General features: G+C 37.9%; 3 protein-coding genes across 4 annotated transcripts; 1 reads left to right on the top strand and 2 right to left on the bottom strand.

The window, feature by feature from the left end:
* Nucleotides 1–708: 708 nt before the first annotated feature.
* Nucleotides 709–4,588, bottom strand: LOC124408898 (YY1-associated factor 2). The gene is made up of 3 exons (XM_046886192.1): nucleotides 4,408–4,588; nucleotides 2,844–3,326; nucleotides 709–2,617 (listed from the first exon to the last, which is right to left on the bottom strand). The coding sequence occupies exons 2-3, from the start codon at nucleotides 3,018–3,020 to the stop codon at nucleotides 2,279–2,281; spliced, it is 516 nt and encodes a 171-aa protein (XP_046742148.1). The 5' UTR covers nucleotides 3,021–3,326; nucleotides 4,408–4,588; the 3' UTR covers nucleotides 709–2,278.
* Nucleotides 4,589–4,973: 385 nt separating this feature from the next.
* LOC124408893 (WASH complex subunit 2-like) lies at nucleotides 4,974–21,518 on the top strand. 2 transcript variants are annotated; one of them, XM_046886176.1, is made up of 13 exons: nucleotides 4,974–5,200; nucleotides 5,490–5,627; nucleotides 5,970–6,158; nucleotides 6,306–6,457; nucleotides 6,538–6,892; nucleotides 7,024–7,147; nucleotides 7,279–7,464; nucleotides 7,614–7,913; nucleotides 8,191–8,261; nucleotides 8,597–8,883; nucleotides 16,862–18,507; nucleotides 18,605–18,720; nucleotides 18,945–21,518. In XM_046886176.1, the coding sequence occupies exons 1-13, from the start codon at nucleotides 5,198–5,200 to the stop codon at nucleotides 20,694–20,696; spliced, it is 5,319 nt and encodes a 1,772-aa protein (XP_046742132.1). In that variant the 5' UTR covers nucleotides 4,974–5,197; the 3' UTR covers nucleotides 20,697–21,518. The 2 variants fall into 2 exon arrangements, with proteins under 2 accessions (XP_046742132.1, XP_046742131.1); XM_046886175.1 differs by having other exon boundaries at nucleotides 8,179–8,261.
* On the bottom strand, nucleotides 11,960–13,112 carry LOC124408899. The gene is made up of 3 exons (XM_046886193.1): nucleotides 12,976–13,112; nucleotides 12,278–12,386; nucleotides 11,960–12,105 (listed from the first exon to the last, which is right to left on the bottom strand). Exons 1-3 carry the CDS (start codon nucleotides 13,043–13,045, stop codon nucleotides 11,976–11,978), a joined length of 309 nt encoding a protein of 102 aa, XP_046742149.1. The 5' UTR covers nucleotides 13,046–13,112; the 3' UTR covers nucleotides 11,960–11,975.
* Nucleotides 21,519–21,724: the final 206 nt, after the last annotated feature.

Raw genomic sequence — 21,724 nt, 5'->3', positions numbered from 1 at the left:
GTTATGCCACGTATTTCGTGAAATTGAATAATCCTGAATCTCCTCATGCGGTCTTAATTTCGATGGCGTCAACGATCAATTTTATATTTTCCAATAATCTTGACTCTGCTCAACCTCAACTTGGTTCCATGGGATCGTTTGTTTTTGATCGAACTAATAAGATGTGTATTGTATTAAACAATGTGTAACACAGTCTCATATTATTTCAATATAAATGAATAATTGCTGTTGGATTAGTTGTACACAGAGATTCTATGCGATTAATTTTACACCAAAAACCGTTGTTGTTACTAAAATATTAGCAATTTTATAATTACTAATACAGTTTACATAGTATCTAAATATACACAGTTCACATGCTACTACCATAGTACAGATAAGTTTTGATTTGATATTCATAATTTTTTTGTTTTTCCGACAATTGATTATTTGATAATTGCCAAATATTTTACTTTTAAGACAATTCTAAGCTGTATCTATTTCAGCCTCAAAGATTCACATTGATGTATTTTCATAGCATTCCATCGTCAGCTTTGCTCTTCGTATCCATACTTTCTACACTTTTTGCATAAAGTTTCAATAAGAAAAACAAAGCTGTCGTTGCCCGACTATACGCAACAATTTCGGATCAGAGATAAGTTACGATCTCTATGGTAGTACACAAGTTGATGTTTAAGGCTCGGTTTTCCATCCTTAGCTTTCTCCGTAATGATTCCGAATTGCAAATAGTTGAAATGACATTTTGCGAAAATATAAAGATATGTAGTTGAGTACTTCGTGGACGCGTTGAAGTTTTATAATCATCAATTGAATGCATTGTAAGGTAATTACTTTTACAGGTCTAAGTCAAAACGGTGTATTCTATGCAATAAAATTTAATATGCCGAGTACATAACGTTTACTTTTGTAACTTGTTAAGAGAAAAGCTGTTTTTTGAAAAAGTAATTTGCACTAAATATAATTAATGTAACAATTGAATGACAATACTTTATTCGTCATATTAATCTCCTAATGTGAGAAATTATATACAAGTTCATCATTTTATAATGAAACTGTAAGTTGTTGTGGAATCTGTTCGTCATGTACCGGAAACGAGTACCGTAATGTTCCGAGTATAAGACGACCTCCATTTCTGAGACAGTATTCCAGGGTGTTTTTTTAACCGACCATGATTTTAACGGGTATTGCCAACGACAAAAAATCTCGGTTTATATTCGGAACACTACGGTATCTCTTAGATAGTGAGATATGTGTATCATCTAATTATGACGTTCTCTAATTCTACGTATTTGATAAATTCCCTATAGTTTTTGAATTTGCGCTGCTTACTTTTATTTACACATAGAAAGATCAATCAACAAATGGTTCTGTTTGATGGATTCTCCGAGTCTAAGATCTATAAAATATAACTTGCTATTTTAGGCTATTGTCATGTGCAGTTATCACTGCAGTACTGGAAATAAATGCTATTAGCACACTTACTAACCAATATTAAGCAATTTTGACAAAATACAAGAAATATAGAACATGTAACAAGAATGAGATTTTGTTGACAACAATGTCTATAATATAGTTACTCTGCAATTATTCGATCCAGAGAATTCACAATCATGCATTATGACGCGTTTGGGCAGTTAAATTATTTTTTTTTTTTTTTTTTCATTATAAAAAAATAACCACTATTCGTTGATACCATGCGCTCATTCAGTATCAGGGGGTAAAATACCTTTTTTTTCTTTCAATTACTGAAATTTTTGTAATCAATTCATGTATAGTATTAATATTGTAAAAATTCAAGTCAATATCTTTAACAAATGAAGAATTGTTTGAGAAATTATTTGGAAAATATTTGCAAGTTTTTTAACCTTGAACCTTTATACAATAGTTTTTCAACCACTTCAAAGGCATGTAAAACGATAACTTGATCTCTGGCAGTGTGATATCACTTGATACTATGACGCATGTGCAATTTAATGCAAGATATTCCAGCTAAGGATGCGGGATTGAGCAACGAGTAACAGCCAACTTTCCCATCATTAGAACACTGAAATATGTCACGAAAACCAAAACATCCGACAATTACATATTTCTAAAACCACAGTATGTGGATAATTGGATAACAGTTTACGCGAGTATAAGGCAATTGATAGTACTTATCTCTCGCACAGATGTGAATCAACAAATTTCATTAAAAGTAAAGCAGCTGATATCAGATGGTATGGTTTTGCATAGCATATATATTAATTACAATTATTTATGCACATGTCGCAATGTCGAACTAGGCATCAGTTCCTATGTCAAGGCTTCTAGAATCCTGATTAGAATCGTGCTGACTTCCATTCTCAGAAGACGCACTGCTCGACAGGCCGGACTGGTCGGAACTCTTCTTTACTTTTGGCTTGTATTCAGTGATGACAACGGTAACATTATTCACAGTGACTTCTTTAGTTTGTGCTGTACTCCGGTCAATGTTCTTGAGACGAGGTGGATGCCAGTTCTTGCGTCTTGGTTTATCCAGTTTTCGTTCCTTGTCTTTTCCACTGCTGGTAGTACTACTACCGCTTCCACCCTCTTTTTTACCTGGTTTTAAGGGTGGTACGTATTGTTGTTGAGCAGCCTGTGAATCGAAATAGTACATTCATATATAGTGTTATTATTCCAATATGTTACAGTGGTAAATAAAATCGGGGTATAATGTATTCGCTTACTGCAGAATACTCTTATCCGTTACTTTGTAATGTGTAATTCACTCCGCATACAGATTGATACATTCACACAATTAGACAATGGCGTCTCTATGTTTTCATTCGAGGTCAATAAATTTTGTTACAACGATTGCCAACCTGCTGAGCTACTAGTTGAGGATTGATGCGGGGCTTCCGCGTAGAGGTTCCTTTGCGGACGTCACACATGAGGCACTTGAAAGCTTCAGCTGTATTCCTAAAGGTACAGACACTGCAGTCCCAATAGTTGTCTTCCAAAACCTTTGCCTGCCGCTTCCCACTTCCGGAATGGTTCATTGTTCATCGGAGTCAGTCGTGCTACGCTGAACCTTCTCAAAAGAGATCCTGCCCTCTTCTGCACCCTTTCAGCTTCATTAAAACTGGTTTTATTAACACTTGTAAGTCTTTGAAATATTTTCAAAAGAGCCAGGGTGACTGTATTTATTTAAAACTATCGATGATATAGGACTAAATATATTTCAGGTGCATCAACTCAATAATACAGTAGGCCACTTCGTGTCTTCGTCAATCTCAAGATGACCACCTTGGTCTATGAACCATATTATCCTTGTCCAAAACATCATGGTGAATCTTCAAATTTGACTGAAACAAAATAAACAAAAGCCTATCAGCATATTCCAAAACGATTGGGCACTTATTTTTGAATGTTAGTTCAATGACAATCTGTTATGTTATGTTATCCAACGACACATAAGTTACAAGGCAATACCTAACAAGAATATGTCAACTGCTACAACTATTTTCAAAATAGCTATTTATCAGATGCTACCAAAGTAAAAAATTTCAATTTCTGATTGTGTACATAAAAAAAAATTCACGAACAGTCCTGTCATGTCTGACAACTTCAACAACAGAATTAACTTTTTCAAAATTGGCGTAATGTGGCAGTAAGAATGATGAAATGAAAACAAACGAATTGATATATTTCTTGGTTGACCTGAATCAATGATATTGTTATTCTGCTGTTTGTTACACTGTTGAGGTAGTACTTGCCTCACATTGTATTGTCATGAACTGAATCAACTTCGGTTATTCCTAAGTGACGACGTAGAGCTCGTCTGTCAAACCTGTAAAAATGACCCCATACGTGCATCACAGTCTTTTGCTGTTTGGAGTGTTCAGCACCCGCTCAAGATTATTTTTATTCCAGCTACTCAAGAGATTCATAAGGCACACCGTCAAGAATACCGCATTATTCCGAGTATAAACCGACCCCGCATATGTAACGCCCCCAAATCCTGGGACTGTATTTCAAGGTGTTTTTCTTACTTATCCGCACAGACGGGCATAAGACGGCTTCCCGTACAAGGCAAGGACGATTTTTGGCGGGTGCTGTCAACAACAAAAAAAACTCGTCTAATATTCGGAACAATACGGTATTATAGGCAAAATCAGTAAACAATCCATCTGGTCGGAATGAGGTGAATAATAATTACACACATAGGAATCCAAATCTCGGCCTTGTTTCTGTTGCAGAATTGCGTTAAGTATTGCACATGCAACTCTGCTAAGGTATGCACGTACACGTAAAATGCATATGTGTATGTGCGACACACGATAATATCAATGAACTGAAGCACATACGCATTGGGCATTGGGTACACAACACACACCGTCGAGTTAACTCGCTCCAGGCACGCAATATTAAAGTGAATTTACTTACGCCGATAGAGCCCCTAGATAAACCGCAAGTTTCTAGGCGTTGAGGACTTTCCGACGGCAGTGGAAATAATCCGATATTAACGAACTCCCGAAAGCTGGATAAAATTCGTAAAGTAAAATATTGACAAACAACCAAAGCGCTGCAAAGCGCTGTTTTGCTACCGCTTGGACGGCGGAACGCCCGAACTTAACCAAACAATGTTGCCAACCCAAATTGTCATTATTCCGCTAAAAATCATCCACAGAAATCACCAGACTCTTTGGCGTTCTTTAATCGATTATCGAATCGATATAGGCATCGATTATTTGATTTGTATTGCCAATATTCGACATTTTTAGCAGTAATCACCCCATAATTCACTGCCAGAGTACTAAATTAATAAAAAGGCCAAATTATTCAATAAAAACATGAAACTATCAGCACTATATTAGCTTTAAATTGCAAATTTTTTTACCTAACACATCGTCATTCCTTCAAATCACCATATATCCCGCCACACAGGCATCGCTTCCCACGAATAATTCTTCAAAACCACTAAACTGGTAATACTGTAGCCAAATCTCTACGTCTATAGTTGCGACTTGCGATTTTAAAACTCTGTGACTCGAACCTCGATTAACAAATAAATCCGATCGCACTATAAGCAATAATAAGAGAAGTGATTAAGTGATAGCTCCTAAGCTGTCATCGGAAACAGTTTGATATTAATAACCAAATTTTCCCCGTTAAATGTGATTTGCACAACATAAAAAGTGACTCGGGACACTTCAGGTGTCAGTCCACATAAGAAATGGTGAAAATCTCTAGCTTTAATATTTAAACGTTACTTTCTTTACAATTTTATCTCCACAATGATTTTCCTGCTCTCTTTTTTTTCCTCGTTATCAGCTGACATTGAAGGGGAGGATCACAATCACGCGGACAATTTAGGGGTCTTCTATCAATAGCTGAACTTCAGATGGAAGGCCCCTAATTTTTTATCAGAATAACCTCTTAAACTATACTGTCAGGCAGTAAATTTACTATGTTTAATCGTGGTGGTAAAGTTGAAAATATTACAACTTGTTTGTAAAATTTCTTAGGACTCGTCAGCTGGACAGGAGAGAGCAGAGAAGCCATGGGATCATCCATGGACTACAGATGAAATGCGAGAGAAAAGAGGCGTCTGGAATCTTGCCGGAGACGCTGGCCTTCTGCAGCATCTGCAACAATTTTCAGACGTAGGAATTTTTGCTTAATAACTACTTCGGATCTAATATATTTATCCGAAGCCGAAAATTAGGCATGCTGACGGAAAATCAAGTCGTTTTCAATCAAAAGAAAATGAAAATGAGATGCAATAGGTATTCAAACCTGTGTCTGGGACGAAAACGCTTACAATTTTTACTTTGTTTTTAGTAAACGGTCTTATTTAAATTCAATACTTTATATCTATCGTTTCAAAACATTTCCCTCATAGATTTCACTTCGATAAAGACTGTAGCCTGGCTTCTTAACAATAGAATGAATTCTTAATAAAAAAAATAACAATTTTTGCATGATTTTTCGTTTTTTTCCTTTAGAAGCTGATGACAAAAGCAAACAAGACGCAGGAAGCCTTAAACTCGTTCAGTTCAGAGCTTGACGAAACAATTATTTTCATAGATAATATAACTAACACGTCACTAGCTCTGGCCAACACCCAATTTATCGAGAGTAGAGTCTGCGAGGATGAAATAGAAGCTGAACCACCGAAGGAACAACAGCTGGAGGTAAGTCTGCAAGACTGAATTTTTTTCACTAGACTTATTTTTTGTTTTATTTTTATTGTCCATTGTGTATTGTTATTGTTCTATTGAAGTGAAATCTGTCTGATGAAAAGAGCTGATCTCAGTAATTAATCTGATAAATTTCATCAGGTACCAAAAACTAAAGAACAGTTAGATGCAGAACTGATAGCAAGCATAGGTGAGACTGTACGGCGTGGAATCGCGATAATGGAAGAAAAATACGAAACATTGGAAGTCATTGCTAGTGATAGCGAAGATGAAGGAGAGACTGCAATTCCAAGGTTTGAAAACACCATTCAAAAATACAAGATATCGTTACTCATGACTGGTATTTTCACTATGAAACTTATATTTTCAACAGCATCATATTGAGACCAAAGGATCCATACCAGGATCGTCCGTTGCCTTACGTAATTGGCTCTGAAAAATGGAAAAATTCAAGTAAAATAGGTTTGGAGACTAGCAGTAGCGACTCAGAGCACCAGGAGGAAGATGAATCTGAAAGTGATTCAGACGATGACACGGCTGTAAATCCGAAACAAATTAACATGCACAAACCACGAATAGCGAGACTGTCTTCGTCGTCAAGCGAATCCAACGACTTTAATGCAATGAATAATGCGGTGCGAAACATTGATGATAGGGGATCCTATGATAACCAAGACATATTTGGTTCAGATAATGGAAGCTCCACAGCTGCAAATAGTTTGCCCAAAGTAATATATTTTCCAATACGAATTTTTCACCACTACGTGATTTAATTTTTACGTCGTAATTTATTGCCAACACACTACACTTACAGTGCATATCAGATGCAAAACTCCTTGAAAGTTAATTATGATTATAGAATTCTATCAGCGGAGCACCAAATTTTGCAGAGGAATTGGCTAAAAGGTTGGGGAACGTTATTCCAACAGAAAAATCTATAAATGCTCAAGTCATCGAGGAACCCGTTGCAACTCAGCCTGAAGGTAGTACTTCACCACAAATTCATGATACATCACAAAACTACAATCAATCATGTTTTTTTATTACCGAGTACATCAAGAGCTTGGTGAATACAAATATAATATACAATGAATACCCCACTTACACCTGACAGATGATCTCTTTACTCGTGAAGATGAAGACTTGTTCGGTGCACCATACAAAAATTTATTCACTGAACCAACGTCGTTATTCTCTGAAAAATCGCCTAACTCTTTGTGGGGCAACAAGCTTGATGACCCCTTGCAATCCTCCATCATTCCTTCATCGCTTGATGCACCACCGCCTATCAGTGCTGTTGGTAAGTTCGCATTCGATATTACAGAATATTTTGGATTCAAGTCAAGTTTGCAGAGCTGATAAAAATTCGGTTTTTTCATGTTATTTTAATTTACTCATTCTTATGTTCGAATAATCCACATCCAACCATTGCATCATTACCAACTCCAGCAACCAAACCAAAATCAGCAATTGACGACCTATTTGGTGATGCGGATTCAGAAGATTCGGATAGTCTATTTTCGAGTAAACCATCAACAAGCAAGCCCTATAAACAACAAAATTCACCAACAAACAGCCTTCGCACAGAAGATAAACCAAAAAGTAAAAACTTATTGTCCGTGAGTAGGATCATGGAAAAAAAAGGAATGGCAACAAGTACGCCTGAAACAAATGACATGGTTAATTCACTGTTTGGTGACGAACCAGAGGATGAGGGAAATCTTTTCAGCAGAGAAAGCAATCGCAACGGTAATATTTATCATATAGTTGAAAAATTTTGCGAATCAGCATCTGATCAAACAGCAATAATTAAGGATTTCCTCTATTTTACTGCCTGAAAAACAGACGCAAGCGGTATTTTGTGATACCGCTAATTTTTTCAAGCTTATTTATAGTCAAGCCTATATTTTGAAATTTCTCCAAATTTTATTCAAATCTTGAATAATACCAGCAAACTTCGCTGTACTATAAAGCTATAAATAACCAGAGTTAATATTAGAATTCTGTTGATCATATTGGACCGCAGCCAAGACGAGTATTACAGACAAGAGTACTGGTTCGACACCCGCAGCAGCATCCAACACCAGTAGTAAAAAGGTACGATCGCACTGAAGATGCACTCTTAGATTGCATTAATTGTTCTACCTTGCTTCAATTTTCTGTGTTTCCCTCATCAAACCGTTTTGGTGTGTTCTAAACCAATTACTGTACGTTATCAATGTACCTATATTAGAAAAAAAATAAGCTGAAGAAAATCTTCCTTGTCATAATAACGACGATGTCATGACGTTTATGAGAATTGTGATCGGAGTAAAATGAGATAATTCTGTTTGATCTGTCGAAAAAGTGTCTAACTTTAAATGATATCCATGCTGAACTTCTCTGTAAGTATTTTTCTGTCGTAATGACAATCCATTTTTTAATTATTGCAGAAACCAGTGGGTGGAGTTTCTATCCTTGGGCAGATCGATATTCTTGCTTCAGAAAAGCTACGTCGGCAGCCGTCGAGTGAATCCTGTAGCAGTCAGTCATCATCCGATTTTGAAATCCCACGCAGTAGAGCAACGAACACGAGAAATGACGCCAATTCGGTGATAAATAACGATTCTAGTAATGGGAGTCCGGTGATGATATCTCGAAATACAGAGAGTAGAGAAAGCAGCGGTATCTCCTTGCAGCCACCGAGTGTGGATGACGTTACAGCGGGCTCGAATATAAGGTTGGTTGCATACGGTTTATTATTCACCAGAATTTAGCATGCCGTCAGCAGTGTTTATTGTATAATTGAGCAGTGTGGAGAATGTTTGTATAAAAAAAAACCATTCTGTTCCGAGTCGACTTTATTCCAGACTAGTCTCCTTGAAGCAAGGCTCTTGAAATCACCTCAAAATTTCAACGCATAAGTTAATTTATACCATCTACATATCATATACGTAATCAAACGTCATATCCGTGCTGTTTTACTGAACTACTATATTGCGCATACAAAAACACGCGTGACAGTACACATAATGCGGTCATTCGGAATCAAGTAGCAATAACAACATTGAAGATGGTTGACCTAGCGAAACAATAACGAGAGATAATTTAAAACCGATAATGATTTCACCCTTATATACTAGTCAATTCCGAAATAATAGTGTCTAAGCGATTATATTACTGGCAGTATGTAAATGATCTTCTCATGTGATTCTCGGTAACCGAACGCACCGTACATTGATGTAATCAATGAATTCGTACGCGCGTATTTGAAACTAAAATTATGCCCGTTTGGCCGATATTTTACACTCAACTACGCGGCACGCAGTGTCCGATTACGTGTATTGAATTGTATTAATTAAAGTTGTTCGTTGTTATTCAGAACGTAAAGTCACCATATCCGGTAACCAAAATATATCGGGATTAGGAATAACAATATGTTCTGTTTTAAAAATTCGTGAAAAATTTTTAAAGAATTTAAAATGTAAGGTGATTTTAACTAATTTTGTTAAAAGTTTTAAGTCAAAGCGTTATAACGAGAAAAAATTCTGTTACCGGTAGGGAGAAAATGAAGATGTCGACGAAGAAAGTAGAGCTGCATCATTGTGGAACGCGGCTGCGAATTCTACAAACATTTATAATCGGCCGAACGTGCAGTCAAGCAAGTCTAGAAATAGCTTACCGAAGAGATCTTGCAAGTAGGTTAATTGGTTCGCGCTACGAGTACATATTCGAAAAGTTACAGTAATTAAAAGAGTCTGCAACTGTAAGTGCGGGAAATTGGAAACTGAACGGTTTCTGCAGACGGTATTGCCAATTCGGCCCATTTTTTCCTTCACACGTATTCCGAGTATAACGTCGATGAAACAAGTCTAGTATGCTTTCGAATAGGTTCTCCGTATTCCAAGTCACTGTTTTTCCTGAATTCAACAGTCTGTCGCGTTTTCCTGTGTTGAAGGAACGGTCAGTTAATATTGTTTTCAATCAGCAACAGCGAGAGTAATTTTTTCACTGTCTCTACAGATTGAATCAAGATCGTTTCTATTAAGTGGAAAAAAAAATCTTAAACCTCGCTCCCGTGAGTTAGAATTTCCGAAGGCGTGAAGTAACATAGGTGGCAAATCTTAACTTCTAGGGAAACGGAAAACGGTCCGATCCATCGCGGTTTATAATCATCGGTCGTAGGTATTGCACATGGGATTCCACGTCGTAAACACTTTCGCCAGAATACATCCGCAGCTACGTCGTAAATACTCTAATAGAATATCGCGACGCGCATATTATACAAGGAAGAGACCTGCACAAGGTCGGTCGGAGATAGGCGTGTGTGACGGGCTGTGAGGATATATTCCGATTGTGAGTGAGATTGGTTCCTTAAATGACTCAAACACTAAATACTGGCAGTCGTCGATCCAGTGCTCTGCAATAGATATACGGACAGAATTATCTACACCTTGTACGCAATATTTTAAAAGCTTATAAGTAGTGAGGCGCTTTGCAATAGGTGAAGATCGGTGGATTGTGCCGTCGAAAATTTTCAAAGGTCGTAGGATTCTGTGCGGTGAAAAGAGACGGGACTATTTAAAACGAGAGAACAGATGATGATAAACTGCGTCATCTAAGCGGCCATAAAATACTGTACTTCACTTCAAAGCAACATCCATAGGTTTGTTTACAAAATCTCGCATAAACTCACCTTCGGTTGATTTCTCTTCGTTCCAAGTGGATCGTTTGCCAAAACTAATCATAATTCGTACGTATCGACTTGTTATCTGTGTATTTTAGCTACGTTCCTCTGCAATATTGCGCAAAATTATCGGAAATGATGAGACTCCTGATTTATTTTTTAACCAAACTTATATTACTCACAGATTATTGAATAGAAACTTATTCCACAGCAAATGCGATGTTTCAAGTAATTAGAAATTATTTTCTACCGACGTTCCCACAAAGACGTTTTAATTGTGCAAACGTGACATAGCTGTCGCTTGTGATATTAGCATAAAAACTGAATTTTTTTCCAAATTTTCGCGTATCGAAATTCGTTCTAAATTTTTTTTATAAATACAAGTCGAGATGAAGAAAAAAAATCTGCTGATATCTCGTAATTGTGTGCACTTGTCAAATTAAAACACTTCATATAACTTCTTTATCTGCAGTGTGTATCGTAATTTGTTTGAAATAATGCACTCTTACTTATATTTTTTTTTCTTCACTCTACACGTTTTGTTTATCACACCCATAGGTGAGTGGAAATATCAATACAGCTTATGCAAGATAACGAAAGTCTGTCAGAAATCAGCATGTATTATACGGGCGGCAGTGTGGCCAGAGCGCCGATAGGTTCAATCTCGCGTTCTCATCGATTCTCACATCTCGCTTTTTGGGAGATGTGAATTGTTGTGTAAACGTTAGCTCGTACTGTTATCCGATAGTCGATAAGATAGCTCGTGGTATTTAGAAAAAATGAAAACTCAAAAGAAAGTAAAGGAAAATAAACAATCGAATCCACAAGACGTTGAAGGTTCACGTCAAACAAATATTTCAATCATACACCCGATGAGAATGCATTTCGCTCATCCGGTCGCAATAATACTTTTAGTTTGACAATTAACCAACCGTCTTTCATTCGGTTAGAAGAATTCCCATGCTTGAAGTTCACAGCTTACATCTAAACAGTAAACGGCCATGAGTACTTGAATAGATATGAGTAATCAATAGAATGGTTATATTCGCAGGTACAGAAATAAGTTAAACGACAGTAAAATTTCAACTTGAATTTTGCATCTAAAGATATTTTACCCACTTAACTTTGACTCAATCGCTCACCCCTTAGGGTATGTAATAGTAAGATTTATAAACATCGTCGCAAATGGGACCCCCGCAACATTCGGGATAAGGCTTGCGGTGATCGAAATGTTTGTAGCCGCGTAAATGATGAGCGCAGATGTACCTCGGGCATCTGTTGTAGAGAAAAATTCATTATTAGTATTTTTGCGATATGATAATGTAACTCGAGGTGGTAGGAATAGGAATCCTAGCCGCGAAAGCTTTATCATTCAAACTTGGAGCTGTATAATAGAAATCATTATTATCATTATTCTTGGTCTTCTTATTATTATTATTACACTCACGACTCTTTTCGCGATAAAACGCCCCCCTCGTTGCAGGTTGTAATTGTGTAGCAGTCCGTCAGGCTTTGTCCCTGTGTCAGTTGTCTTCTTTTGTGTTTGCATACGTTTTCTGTAATAATTGCATTATGATTGGCACGATAAAAGTCATCCAGCTTACAATTAACAATACTGCATATGGTTAATGTGTAACGTATAAATCAGAACCACTAAAAATATTCTTATAGTGCATCAGATGCTTTTTTCCGATAGTACCGTAAATACACTAATATGGGCTCAAATATCCATTTTTCATAATTGTATTGTTCATAAGCCTGATGATTTTTTTCTGCATTATTTGTCACTATCTTTTGATTATCCGTAATTTGCCGTTTCCTTGCTTTAATGCTGCGAAGTCGAATCATACTTATCGGTTTCGTGAGGGCAAATGTTGAATAATCGACATGCTAGCGAGACTTGAAGGTTCTCAAATTTTTTAAAATCTCATCATGACAGGTTATTTTGTTATATCTTGAGAAATCACTATGATAATGTATCTACTTTCAATTTCTTATATGATAATATATGGGGATTTTGTAGAATTTCAACAAAATTTTGAATTTGGTTGACAACAGGACTTCTTTTTGTCTTACTTGTCAAACTGAAATCTTGTAGATGGAATATATACGCAGTATCACGTAATGTTTGTAAAATAGACTCACTTAATGCCGAAAGAGTTGTGAGGACTTGTAGTAAAACACAAATCACAGTTGCCAATTGCAGGATCTTCATGGTGGTGATCTCGACGATGAAGAAGTAACTTTTTTCATGCAGAATCTCAAACGTTTGCCCTCAAACTTCTTCAAATGGCTCGTGTCCCTCGAAAGTTTCCATTGTTCTTACACACACAAATGTCGCATTAATAATGTTTATCTTTTCCACTTTTAAACGCATGGGGGTATTACGTCGATAACAACATTGTCGTAATTATAACTGGCGAAGCCCCTCTATGTGGAGCTGTGCATTAATTCAATCTGTTCACGGGATCACCATAAAATCTTGACAGAAAATGTTCGAAATTTCACTTGACGTTTAATATTTTAATATTTATCTGGTAGTGTTAAAAAATACTAGCAGCAGAGATGCAGATAATGGTGTTAAAAATTATTATGAAATAGAGAATTGGACTATCTATTGGACTACCACATCTTGGAATAGTTATAGGCACTTATAATATTTTTAAATCATGTCACACTCTATTAGCCTATCGACGATAATGATCTATCGGCTATTTTCCCGCATCGTTCTATGTAATGGCAGGAAATCTAAAAATAATGGTCAAGAGAAATGATATCGTCAACTTTTCAATTCAGCCAAGCCATTTGTAACGTGAAAAAAAATTTACTGCAGAACCTTCGAAATTAGTGTTATTTTTTCTCTAATAACTTTTATCGCCTCTCAAAGAAAGTAGTAGATCATTTTTATTATGTATAATATAAATAGCATTGATACAAAACAATAATTATAAATATTCCTTACCGATACGTGCACTGCGAACATAAAGTCCATAAGATAATGGGGAAGGATTATCGTTCATGTGTAATAGTTGAAGCAGTAAAATTCGTTTTGAGTAATTATACGTTAGTCGAACAGTTGGATGAAAAATTCTAGATAAAAATCGAAAATTGATTTTTATGCAGTTCTTGGAAAACTTATTGTCATTTGGCATTCGAAAGTCGAGCGAATCCCATTTGCTTTGGAGGTATATCAATATTAGCGGCATTTTATTTGAAAATCTTCCACTATCTTATTATTATTCTTCTCACTATCCTTTGTGCGGTCTCATGATTAGTGGATCACAATTATTGGGCAACTATACGATTGACGTTGATCGGTGTATCGTTATGTAACATTTGGTAAACCCTGTCGTAACCATTTACCGATATCGTGAATTATTTCGTATTTTTTCAACGTTTCAAGTATCTTTTCTGCTGAGAAATTTATTCCATATAAAATTGACGAAAGAAGGAAGAGAATCTGGGAATTATTGTTCTTTACAAGATTGATTTTAAAGTTGACGACAAGAGTAATAATTGAGGTAGGCCCGGTTTTCATTCTCCAAGTGCAACACTATCGTGCAAGAATTTCACGGGTTTCTGAAACATTTTTTACTTATCAATTATAAAACCAACACAACGCTGAATTAATTTATAGCCACTTACTTAAGAGCTGATTAATTAGAGCTACAATGTAATTAATACTTATCGTTACTGCGCGGTACTTGCATCAGCATGCGATGTTCGCTGAGTAAACTGCAGAAAAATATGTGTTCACACAAAGAACAGAACTGTTTACAAGCTCCGGATCTCAGATCTGACAATGAGCTGAGTTTTTATACACGTATTCTTGAACAAAAACAATTTTTTTAAATTTCTAGAAAGCGCAATAATTCCGCGGGGCTCGCTGGATTGTTTGCAAGAAATCAGATCTTCAGTATAAATAAAAAGCATGTTAAATCCGATACGATCGCGCAGCTGCGGCTCTACAAATCTGTATATGATAGCGGTCTGGTCGTTGTCCTTTGTATATCTGTAGTATATACGTTTTGGCAGTCGGCCAGCGCTTTTGCGGAGACGATTGTGCAAGCTCGATCTCAGGGGCGATAGGAAAACCTCCACACCTGACGTCTGCCGTTTCGTAGAATTTCTCAAAATGCTCTCAGTTACTTTCTGACTGCTCACCAGACGAAAACGACTGCGCGTGAACTTTTACGCAGTTCATTTTACCCAGGTTCAATTTTACTTTGATTCTCTTTCCTCGTTGTTGGAAGGATATTAATAATCACCGTTCAATTTCGACTCATATCACGTATCTCGTATTTGCATCGCAAAACTGCACGGTTCATTGGTGACTGCGAAAGTGGCCGAAAATCAAGGATACGAGGGAGTTATCACACTTGCGTGCGACACGTCTCTGATCACGAAGCGCAGCTGTCCGACTTTTACATCCTTCTTCTAGTCTATCAAGAGACGTTTTCGCTGCGCTCTGGTTAGTTTGGATTTAGACATTTCCTTTGCTAATTCAGCGGACGGAACCGTTAGTTTTAGTTCTCTTTCAGTTCTTGTAAAGTTGGGATGTGTCAAAAATCATTATACGTACGTACATGACATACCTGTATAGTTTTGAAATTCTCCTTTTTATATATACGAGTATACATCCGATAATTGTAAATATCATAAGCATTTTATCGCTCATATTTATTTTGGGAATATTATTGAATGGATCACGACCACGTGAGTCACGAAACTACTCAAAAGGCGTCGCTGATCGAGTCGAAATATATTCTCAACTACCGTCTCACGGTGCGACGTATGTCACTTACCGGTTTATTTTCTGACCTTTAATCTCCATTATACTCTTCACGCACAGCATCATCGGCAAAGATGAGGCTTAGTAATATAATAAATTGCGTGGATTGGTGAGTCATTTCGCATATGCCTACTTCAAGAAATCCAGTGCGTTTTCTCTCCAACCGATAGTCTGTTGTAAAGTAGAATTGCTGCGTTGAAAAGAAAATCGGTATTCTAGATAATTCGATACGTATTTAGAAAACACGCGCTGCTCAAGAAATCTCAAGTATAGATACTGTGATGATGTATTATATTTCAAATAGTAAACAGACTTATGGAAGGATAGAATGGAACAGCGAAGTAGTTAGTAGGCCTACGATCGTCGAAGGTTAGAGTCGGTGGGGGAGTGATAAACGTTCGGAAAGTGATATTTAATAAATACTGATCAGGTAATAATCGATAGCCCCCCATTGACAACGAAATTTTTCTAGAAAGGAATAATTAAATCACATTTTATCACCCACAACTCAGCAACCCACGTAATCGCTCTACCTTCCGTTTTATCCAATTTTATCTATTTATTTCCGTTTTATCGTTTTATATTTATTTATCTTTCGACGACTATTGTCCGATTTTATATTATTTATTTTTGTGTTCTACATTTTAATTTATACATTTTTGTGCCGTCTATTTGTTCTTCATTAGACTAACAAGTCCGGTCAGTGGACTTGCGACGAGTAGGGACCCTTGCATTTTTGTTTTGTAAACTCTTTTTTTTTAATATGTTTTTATAAATAAATGAATGATGGTAATATACATTTTTATCCACTACGTATACTTGTCTTTTTATTATTTATTTCTCTTTTAAATTTATCACCATTCGTAAATTGTTACAATACCTACTTCTGACCTAGATTTAGATCTTTTTTAATTCTCTTATTACTGTACGCGGTGCCGGTCACTGACGCCACAGCTAGATTTTAAGTACGCCGCGTTTGTTTCCTAAATATTTTGGCACCCGTTCGAATTAGGTACATACATAAAGTGATTGCCAAGTCGTTAGAATGACAAGACGCAATATACTGGCAGTACTTCTTACTTTTTCCCTTTCGATTTACAAATCTATGTCAACGGTATATCTCGGGACTCCAGTAAAAATAAAATACATACCTTATACCTATTAAATTTCTTCAGCTCAGATAGTTTTTTTAATTAAGGATTTTGATATTTAATACCGCAATGTTTGGTATGCTTTCAGCCCTAACTTCCAGCCGGCGATGACGTCGACTTGGAATAAGACCGGAGACATGTATCGAGAAAGGATTGCTAGCGACAGCCTTTTCGCGGCAAAAACGCTCAGCCGTGACAGTGAGAATTCACCGAACAATGCCCGAATCGAGGAAGCACCCGACCCAACGGAAGTTCAGAACTCCGATATTTTTCTTGAAAACGACGACATCTTCGGCCCTCCACCGCTGCCAAAAGCCGGGTCGAAGACCGAGGGAAAATCTAAGGTGGCCTCGTTGTTCGATGACTTTGATTCCGACGACGACCTTTTCTCCAACATCAGCTCTGGATCCCGCTCACAAAAAAGCACCGATCTTCTCACGACAACGGCGTCGTCGCGACCTTCCAACAAACCCAATATCTTCAAGAATAAAGGATTGTTCGACGAGAATGAGAACGAAAACGCGGATGAACTCGGGAGTGGCATTTCCGCTGGCAAAGACTCGTCGAATGTGAATTTATTCGCTTCGAAAGTTGTCGAAGAAGCGTCGGTCGTCTCGAGCAAAGATGAAGAAAAATCGGAACAAGTCAGTAGCAAAGAGACTCGGCAGACCGCGACAGCCACGAACATTGGTAGTATATTCGATGATCTGGATGACCACGATTTGTTCGCTCCTAGTTTTGGTAAGAAAATATCGGAGAGTCAGAGGAAAATGGCACCGAGTTTGTTTGACGATGGTGCGGAGGATCTGTTCGCTGCACCGTCGCAAACTACGAGAAAATTTGATCGAAGTGAGTCGGAAGTGACTTCGTCCTTGAAGAAAATTGAAGCCTCGTCAGAGACGGTGGTGAAATCGGGGGCGAAGATCGGAGGCCAGATTAAATCCAAAGTGATGGAACAACTGGCGGCTAAGTTGGACGTGGCAAAGACCGTAGAGAAAACAGATGTGGAGTCGAAGAGCGGAAGCGAAGCGCCAGTCGCTGGAGGTAACGTTGAACGGACGATAAATGCAGAAGAAGAGCATTCCACGCTGAGTAAACACGTTGGGGATGGTATTTCCTCGATAAATAAATCCAAGAATCTCGCCACAAAGATATTGAACGAGATTAAAACAGTTCAGAAGTCGAAACTTCTCGAAGCGGACGCGAAGCCTGGAATCGCGAAGAAACCCGAGGTGTTTAAGAAATTGAATCAAAGAATAGATGTTGCCTCGTCGAAATCGACGGAAATCAGATCTGAAATCATCGAGGGAACTAAAACGGTGTCGGAGGGATCTTCGGTGAAAAGTTTCGAATCCGAAACAAGAATTTCCTCTTCGGAGGGAGAAATGTCGTCGACAATCTCCAAGTCTGATAATATTTATACCGAACAAGCAACGTCCTCGACGTCCTTCAAGTCGGAAGAAATTTCCTCCATTGAGGAAAAACGAGAACCTCCGAAAACACTGGAAATACGATCGGGTGAAAAACCGAACGCCGTTCAGCGTCGGGTTGTTTCGGGAAAAATAAAGAATTTGATGGGGCGAATGAGCGATCTGAAAATCTTGTCCCCGACCGACTCACCCCCGGTTTGGAGAAAGAACGAAGACAGAGTAGAAGAAGACGCGGACAAGGACAGCGCGGATGGCAGCTGCTCGAGCACGTCAAGGAAGAATCCTACACCTACACTGCCCGCAGGTAAGCGGAAATTCTTCAACACAGAATATTGTGCAAGCATTTTCACGCACTCTACAATTTGTCGCAATTAATCAACGAATCTTTTGTCTAATTGTAGACGAACCGTCCAAAGCTGTTCCACTCCTCTCGCCCACCGACCAAAAGGAAATCGAGCCAGCCATCAGCTTCGATCAACCAGTCCAAGTCGAAACACTGAGCGTCACCGCGTCTAAGGTGAGTTAATTTGAACGAGGTACTTTTAGAATACTTGATCATAGCCGGAAGCACGTCCAATAGGTGTACCAGACACGATTTCCACTGATATTCTTATGGAAGTAAAATAATTTTCTTGATTTTTCCTTTGAAGTGCCTTTTGAATGATAACTTGAGACTCCAGATTCAGTCAAAATTGTAGCGTTTTTTTTATCATTGGTAACCATGGCAATTATCTGTTGCAGAGTCGAGTCCGGATCCAGACGAAACGACGCCCTCAAAGTAGACACGCGCGTCAGAACGCTCTTCGCAAAAGCGGCATCGATTTCGACAGCGTAGACTTCGCAACCGATAACAATTCCGAAACAAATCGAAACTTGTCTTCTAACAGTGAAAACAATAATCCGTCTATTACGGAAAAATCGGTGAACTTTGAAAATATCGTTAATTCGAACAACGACAGGTTGACCACTTCTAGAGGCGTAAGCGAAAGTGTCAGCGTCAGAGTGACCGATTCAAGCTCATCCACGTTTCTCGACGATCGCTCGGAGATCAGTTTTAGCAAAGAAAGCACGTTGAGCATGAACAAGAACACGCTTCTCTCGCCTTCTACCGACGAGGAAGACCTCTTTGACGTACCTCCGGATCTCCCCGAGGATCCGCCGAAAGAGGACAACCTTTTTGGCAGGGCCCCGATTCTTTCGCCCGTCGAGTCCTTCGTGAAAGTTGAAAAAACCGCCAAACACGAAACCTCTAAAAGTAAGAACCGGACGCTTAGTGAGAAGGGAGAGACGGCCGTGTTCAGCGATCAGTTCGAATCGTCGTCAAAACAAGTCGTTACTAATGAATCTTCTTATACCGATACGAAAAAAGAAGATGTTAAGAAACGGGAGAAACCGATCACAGGCGAAGAGGTACGTGCGGTTAAAAATACATCAATCAGAGATGAAGAGTCTGCTGGTGAAGCGAACTCACGGGATAAATCTCAGGATCAACAAGACTCGGGGGTCGAAAGCAAGGCGGAGTCTCGCGGGGTTAGAAAACAGGAAGAAAAGAAAAAGGAATTAACCGATCCACTCCGCGACGGTAATCACGATCCCCTGAAGGATCCGAGCAATTTATTCCCATTTGTAACGAAAACTCCGTCGCCCGAAAAGGGTAAGAATCTGTTGTTTGATGACGACGACGATGGATTGTTCTCGAGTAGTTCCTCAAAGGAATCGGAACATGGCAAATTGAAAGTAACTGATAAAAGTAGAACAACGTCGTCAACCACAAAAAAACAGAGCCTTGATCTTTTCGCCGAGGATTCGGAGGCAGACTTTTTTACCACGGCACTACCAAAGTCCGTTAGAAAACCCCACCAAGAATCGAAAATCGATCTTTTTACCGACGACGATAACCAGGACGATGATCTTTTTGGCGGCGCTATGAAAAAGTTGGCCAACAAGTCTAGCTCAAAATCATCGCAGAGTGTTACTACGGAGGAGAAAATCACCAAGACAGAATCCTCTTCGAAGAGTCAATCAATATTCAGTGAGATCGGCAAGCAAAACACGTCAGGAAGCCAAAAAACTACAGGGGCAAAAGTGAAGACTGAAACTAAAAATGCAACTACCACCTCCGGTATATTTTCCGATGACGATAGTGCCGAAATATTCACCATCGGTAGTAAAACGAAGCCTGTAGAGAGAATTTCCACCGGGAATAAGATCGCGAAAGATATTTTCGGCGATCAGTCAAGTAGCGACGAGGACGTGTTTGCGCGAAAAAAGACTGTGATTAAAAAACCAATGACGTCTTCGGGGCTGTTCGACGACGACGACGACGATAACGAGGGAGGCGTCGATATATTTGGGAAATCGACGACCTCATATGTCAGTCGATCGGAGTCGGTTGAAAAACGCGGAGTGATTAAAAGAGCAGGTACTAGGGATTTGAGAAAAACTGCCGAAAAAATTGTCGAGGACCCGTTAAGTATGCTCCAAAAAGACTAATCACTGCCTATGTAAAACATTTCATGAAACGTGTAAAATTTCGATTTTGCACTCACTTTTCTTATTCGTGAATTATTATTTATGTATTGCGTTTCAAAATTGCATTCCTCTAAAAGTGATAAATTTATGAAGTTTTTTTTTATTCTTTACGGCTACACCCGATCCTCGGATTATTCAATGAAATTGAACGATTCCGCTTAGCACACGATTTTGTACACAGTTACCTATTGCTTATCAAGCAATTCTAGGTGAAGTGATTATTCTGAATCAATTTTCATGTAATATCAAAATCATTAAATGTCAGAACGAGGCTTGTAAAACTATATATATATATACATATATATATATATATCGACTGTAAATACGTACCGATCAAACAACCAACACTCATACCGAAGTTGCGATCTATTTTGAAAGCTTTAACAGTCTGTAAGTATCTCCTGTAATCATTTTATCTCTACCTACAGTTCAATTTACTTTTCTTTAACCACGTTGTGTATATTTGTAATTTCTCTTTTATTTATAAAGATTGATTGCGGTTCATCTTGGGGCTGGCAGTGCTTGAAAATATAACAATTATAAATTATTTGAACGTTTTTATTGGGTGAGAAAGTATTTAGAGATGCCGTAATATACCCGGTTGGTTCCAAGTTCTCAACCAATAAATACCGCACGATGTCCATAGTATAAATATAATGATTGTTTTTAATATACGTAATGCCTTAAAGTGCTGTCAAATAATGCTCCTAATAGGTACACTACGTGAGGACGATAATATAGTTATAGGCAAAGATACAGAAATGTAAATGAAGTAAGAAGAAGAAGAAGAAAAAGAAGAAAAAACAAAGAAAAATTGCGGATGTTTTATAAATTTAAATACGTAATGGTTCAAAACAATGATAAATAAAACACGTAAAAAAAGAATTTGCAATACAAGTTTCCAATAACAAGTGACAAAGGATTAATTATATGTATTTTCTTCAATGCGTGTCACATCCCGCCATCCCAAGATTAGTCAGTTCGGTATT

The sequence above is a fragment of the Diprion similis genome, chromosome 8 (genome assembly GCF_021155765.1).
Source record: "Diprion similis isolate iyDipSimi1 chromosome 8, iyDipSimi1.1, whole genome shotgun sequence".
Lineage (NCBI taxonomy): Eukaryota > Metazoa > Arthropoda > Insecta > Hymenoptera > Diprionidae > Diprion > Diprion similis.
This window is presented reverse-complemented; position numbering and strand designations above follow the sequence as displayed.

Bases quoted from the DNA above. Each gene is read 5' to 3' on its own strand.
- LOC124408898 (XM_046886192.1), bottom strand. From the start codon at position 3,020: ATGAACCATTCCGGAAGTGGGAAGCGGCAGGCAAAGGTTTTGGAAGAC. The intron at 2,618-2,843 runs GTTGGCAATCGT...TTCGATTCACAG, and splicing joins CTCAACTAGTAGCTCAGCAG to GCTGCTCAACAACAATACGT.
- LOC124408893 (XM_046886175.1), top strand. The intron at 8,884-16,861 runs GTTGGTTGCATA...GTATGCTTTCAG, and splicing joins ACAGCGGGCTCGAATATAAG to CCCTAACTTCCAGCCGGCGA. The intron at 18,721-18,944 runs GTGAGTTAATTT...TATCTGTTGCAG, and splicing joins TGAGCGTCACCGCGTCTAAG to AGTCGAGTCCGGATCCAGAC.
- LOC124408899 (XM_046886193.1), bottom strand. From the start codon at position 13,045: ATGAAGATCCTGCAATTGGCAACTGTGATTTGTGTTTTACTACAAGTC. The intron at 12,387-12,975 runs GTGAGTCTATTT...CAATTATTACAG, and splicing joins CACAACTCTTTCGGCATTAA to AAAACGTATGCAAACACAAA. The intron at 12,106-12,277 runs GTGAGTGTAATA...TCTCTACAACAG, and splicing joins GTTTTATCGCGAAAAGAGTC to ATGCCCGAGGTACATCTGCG.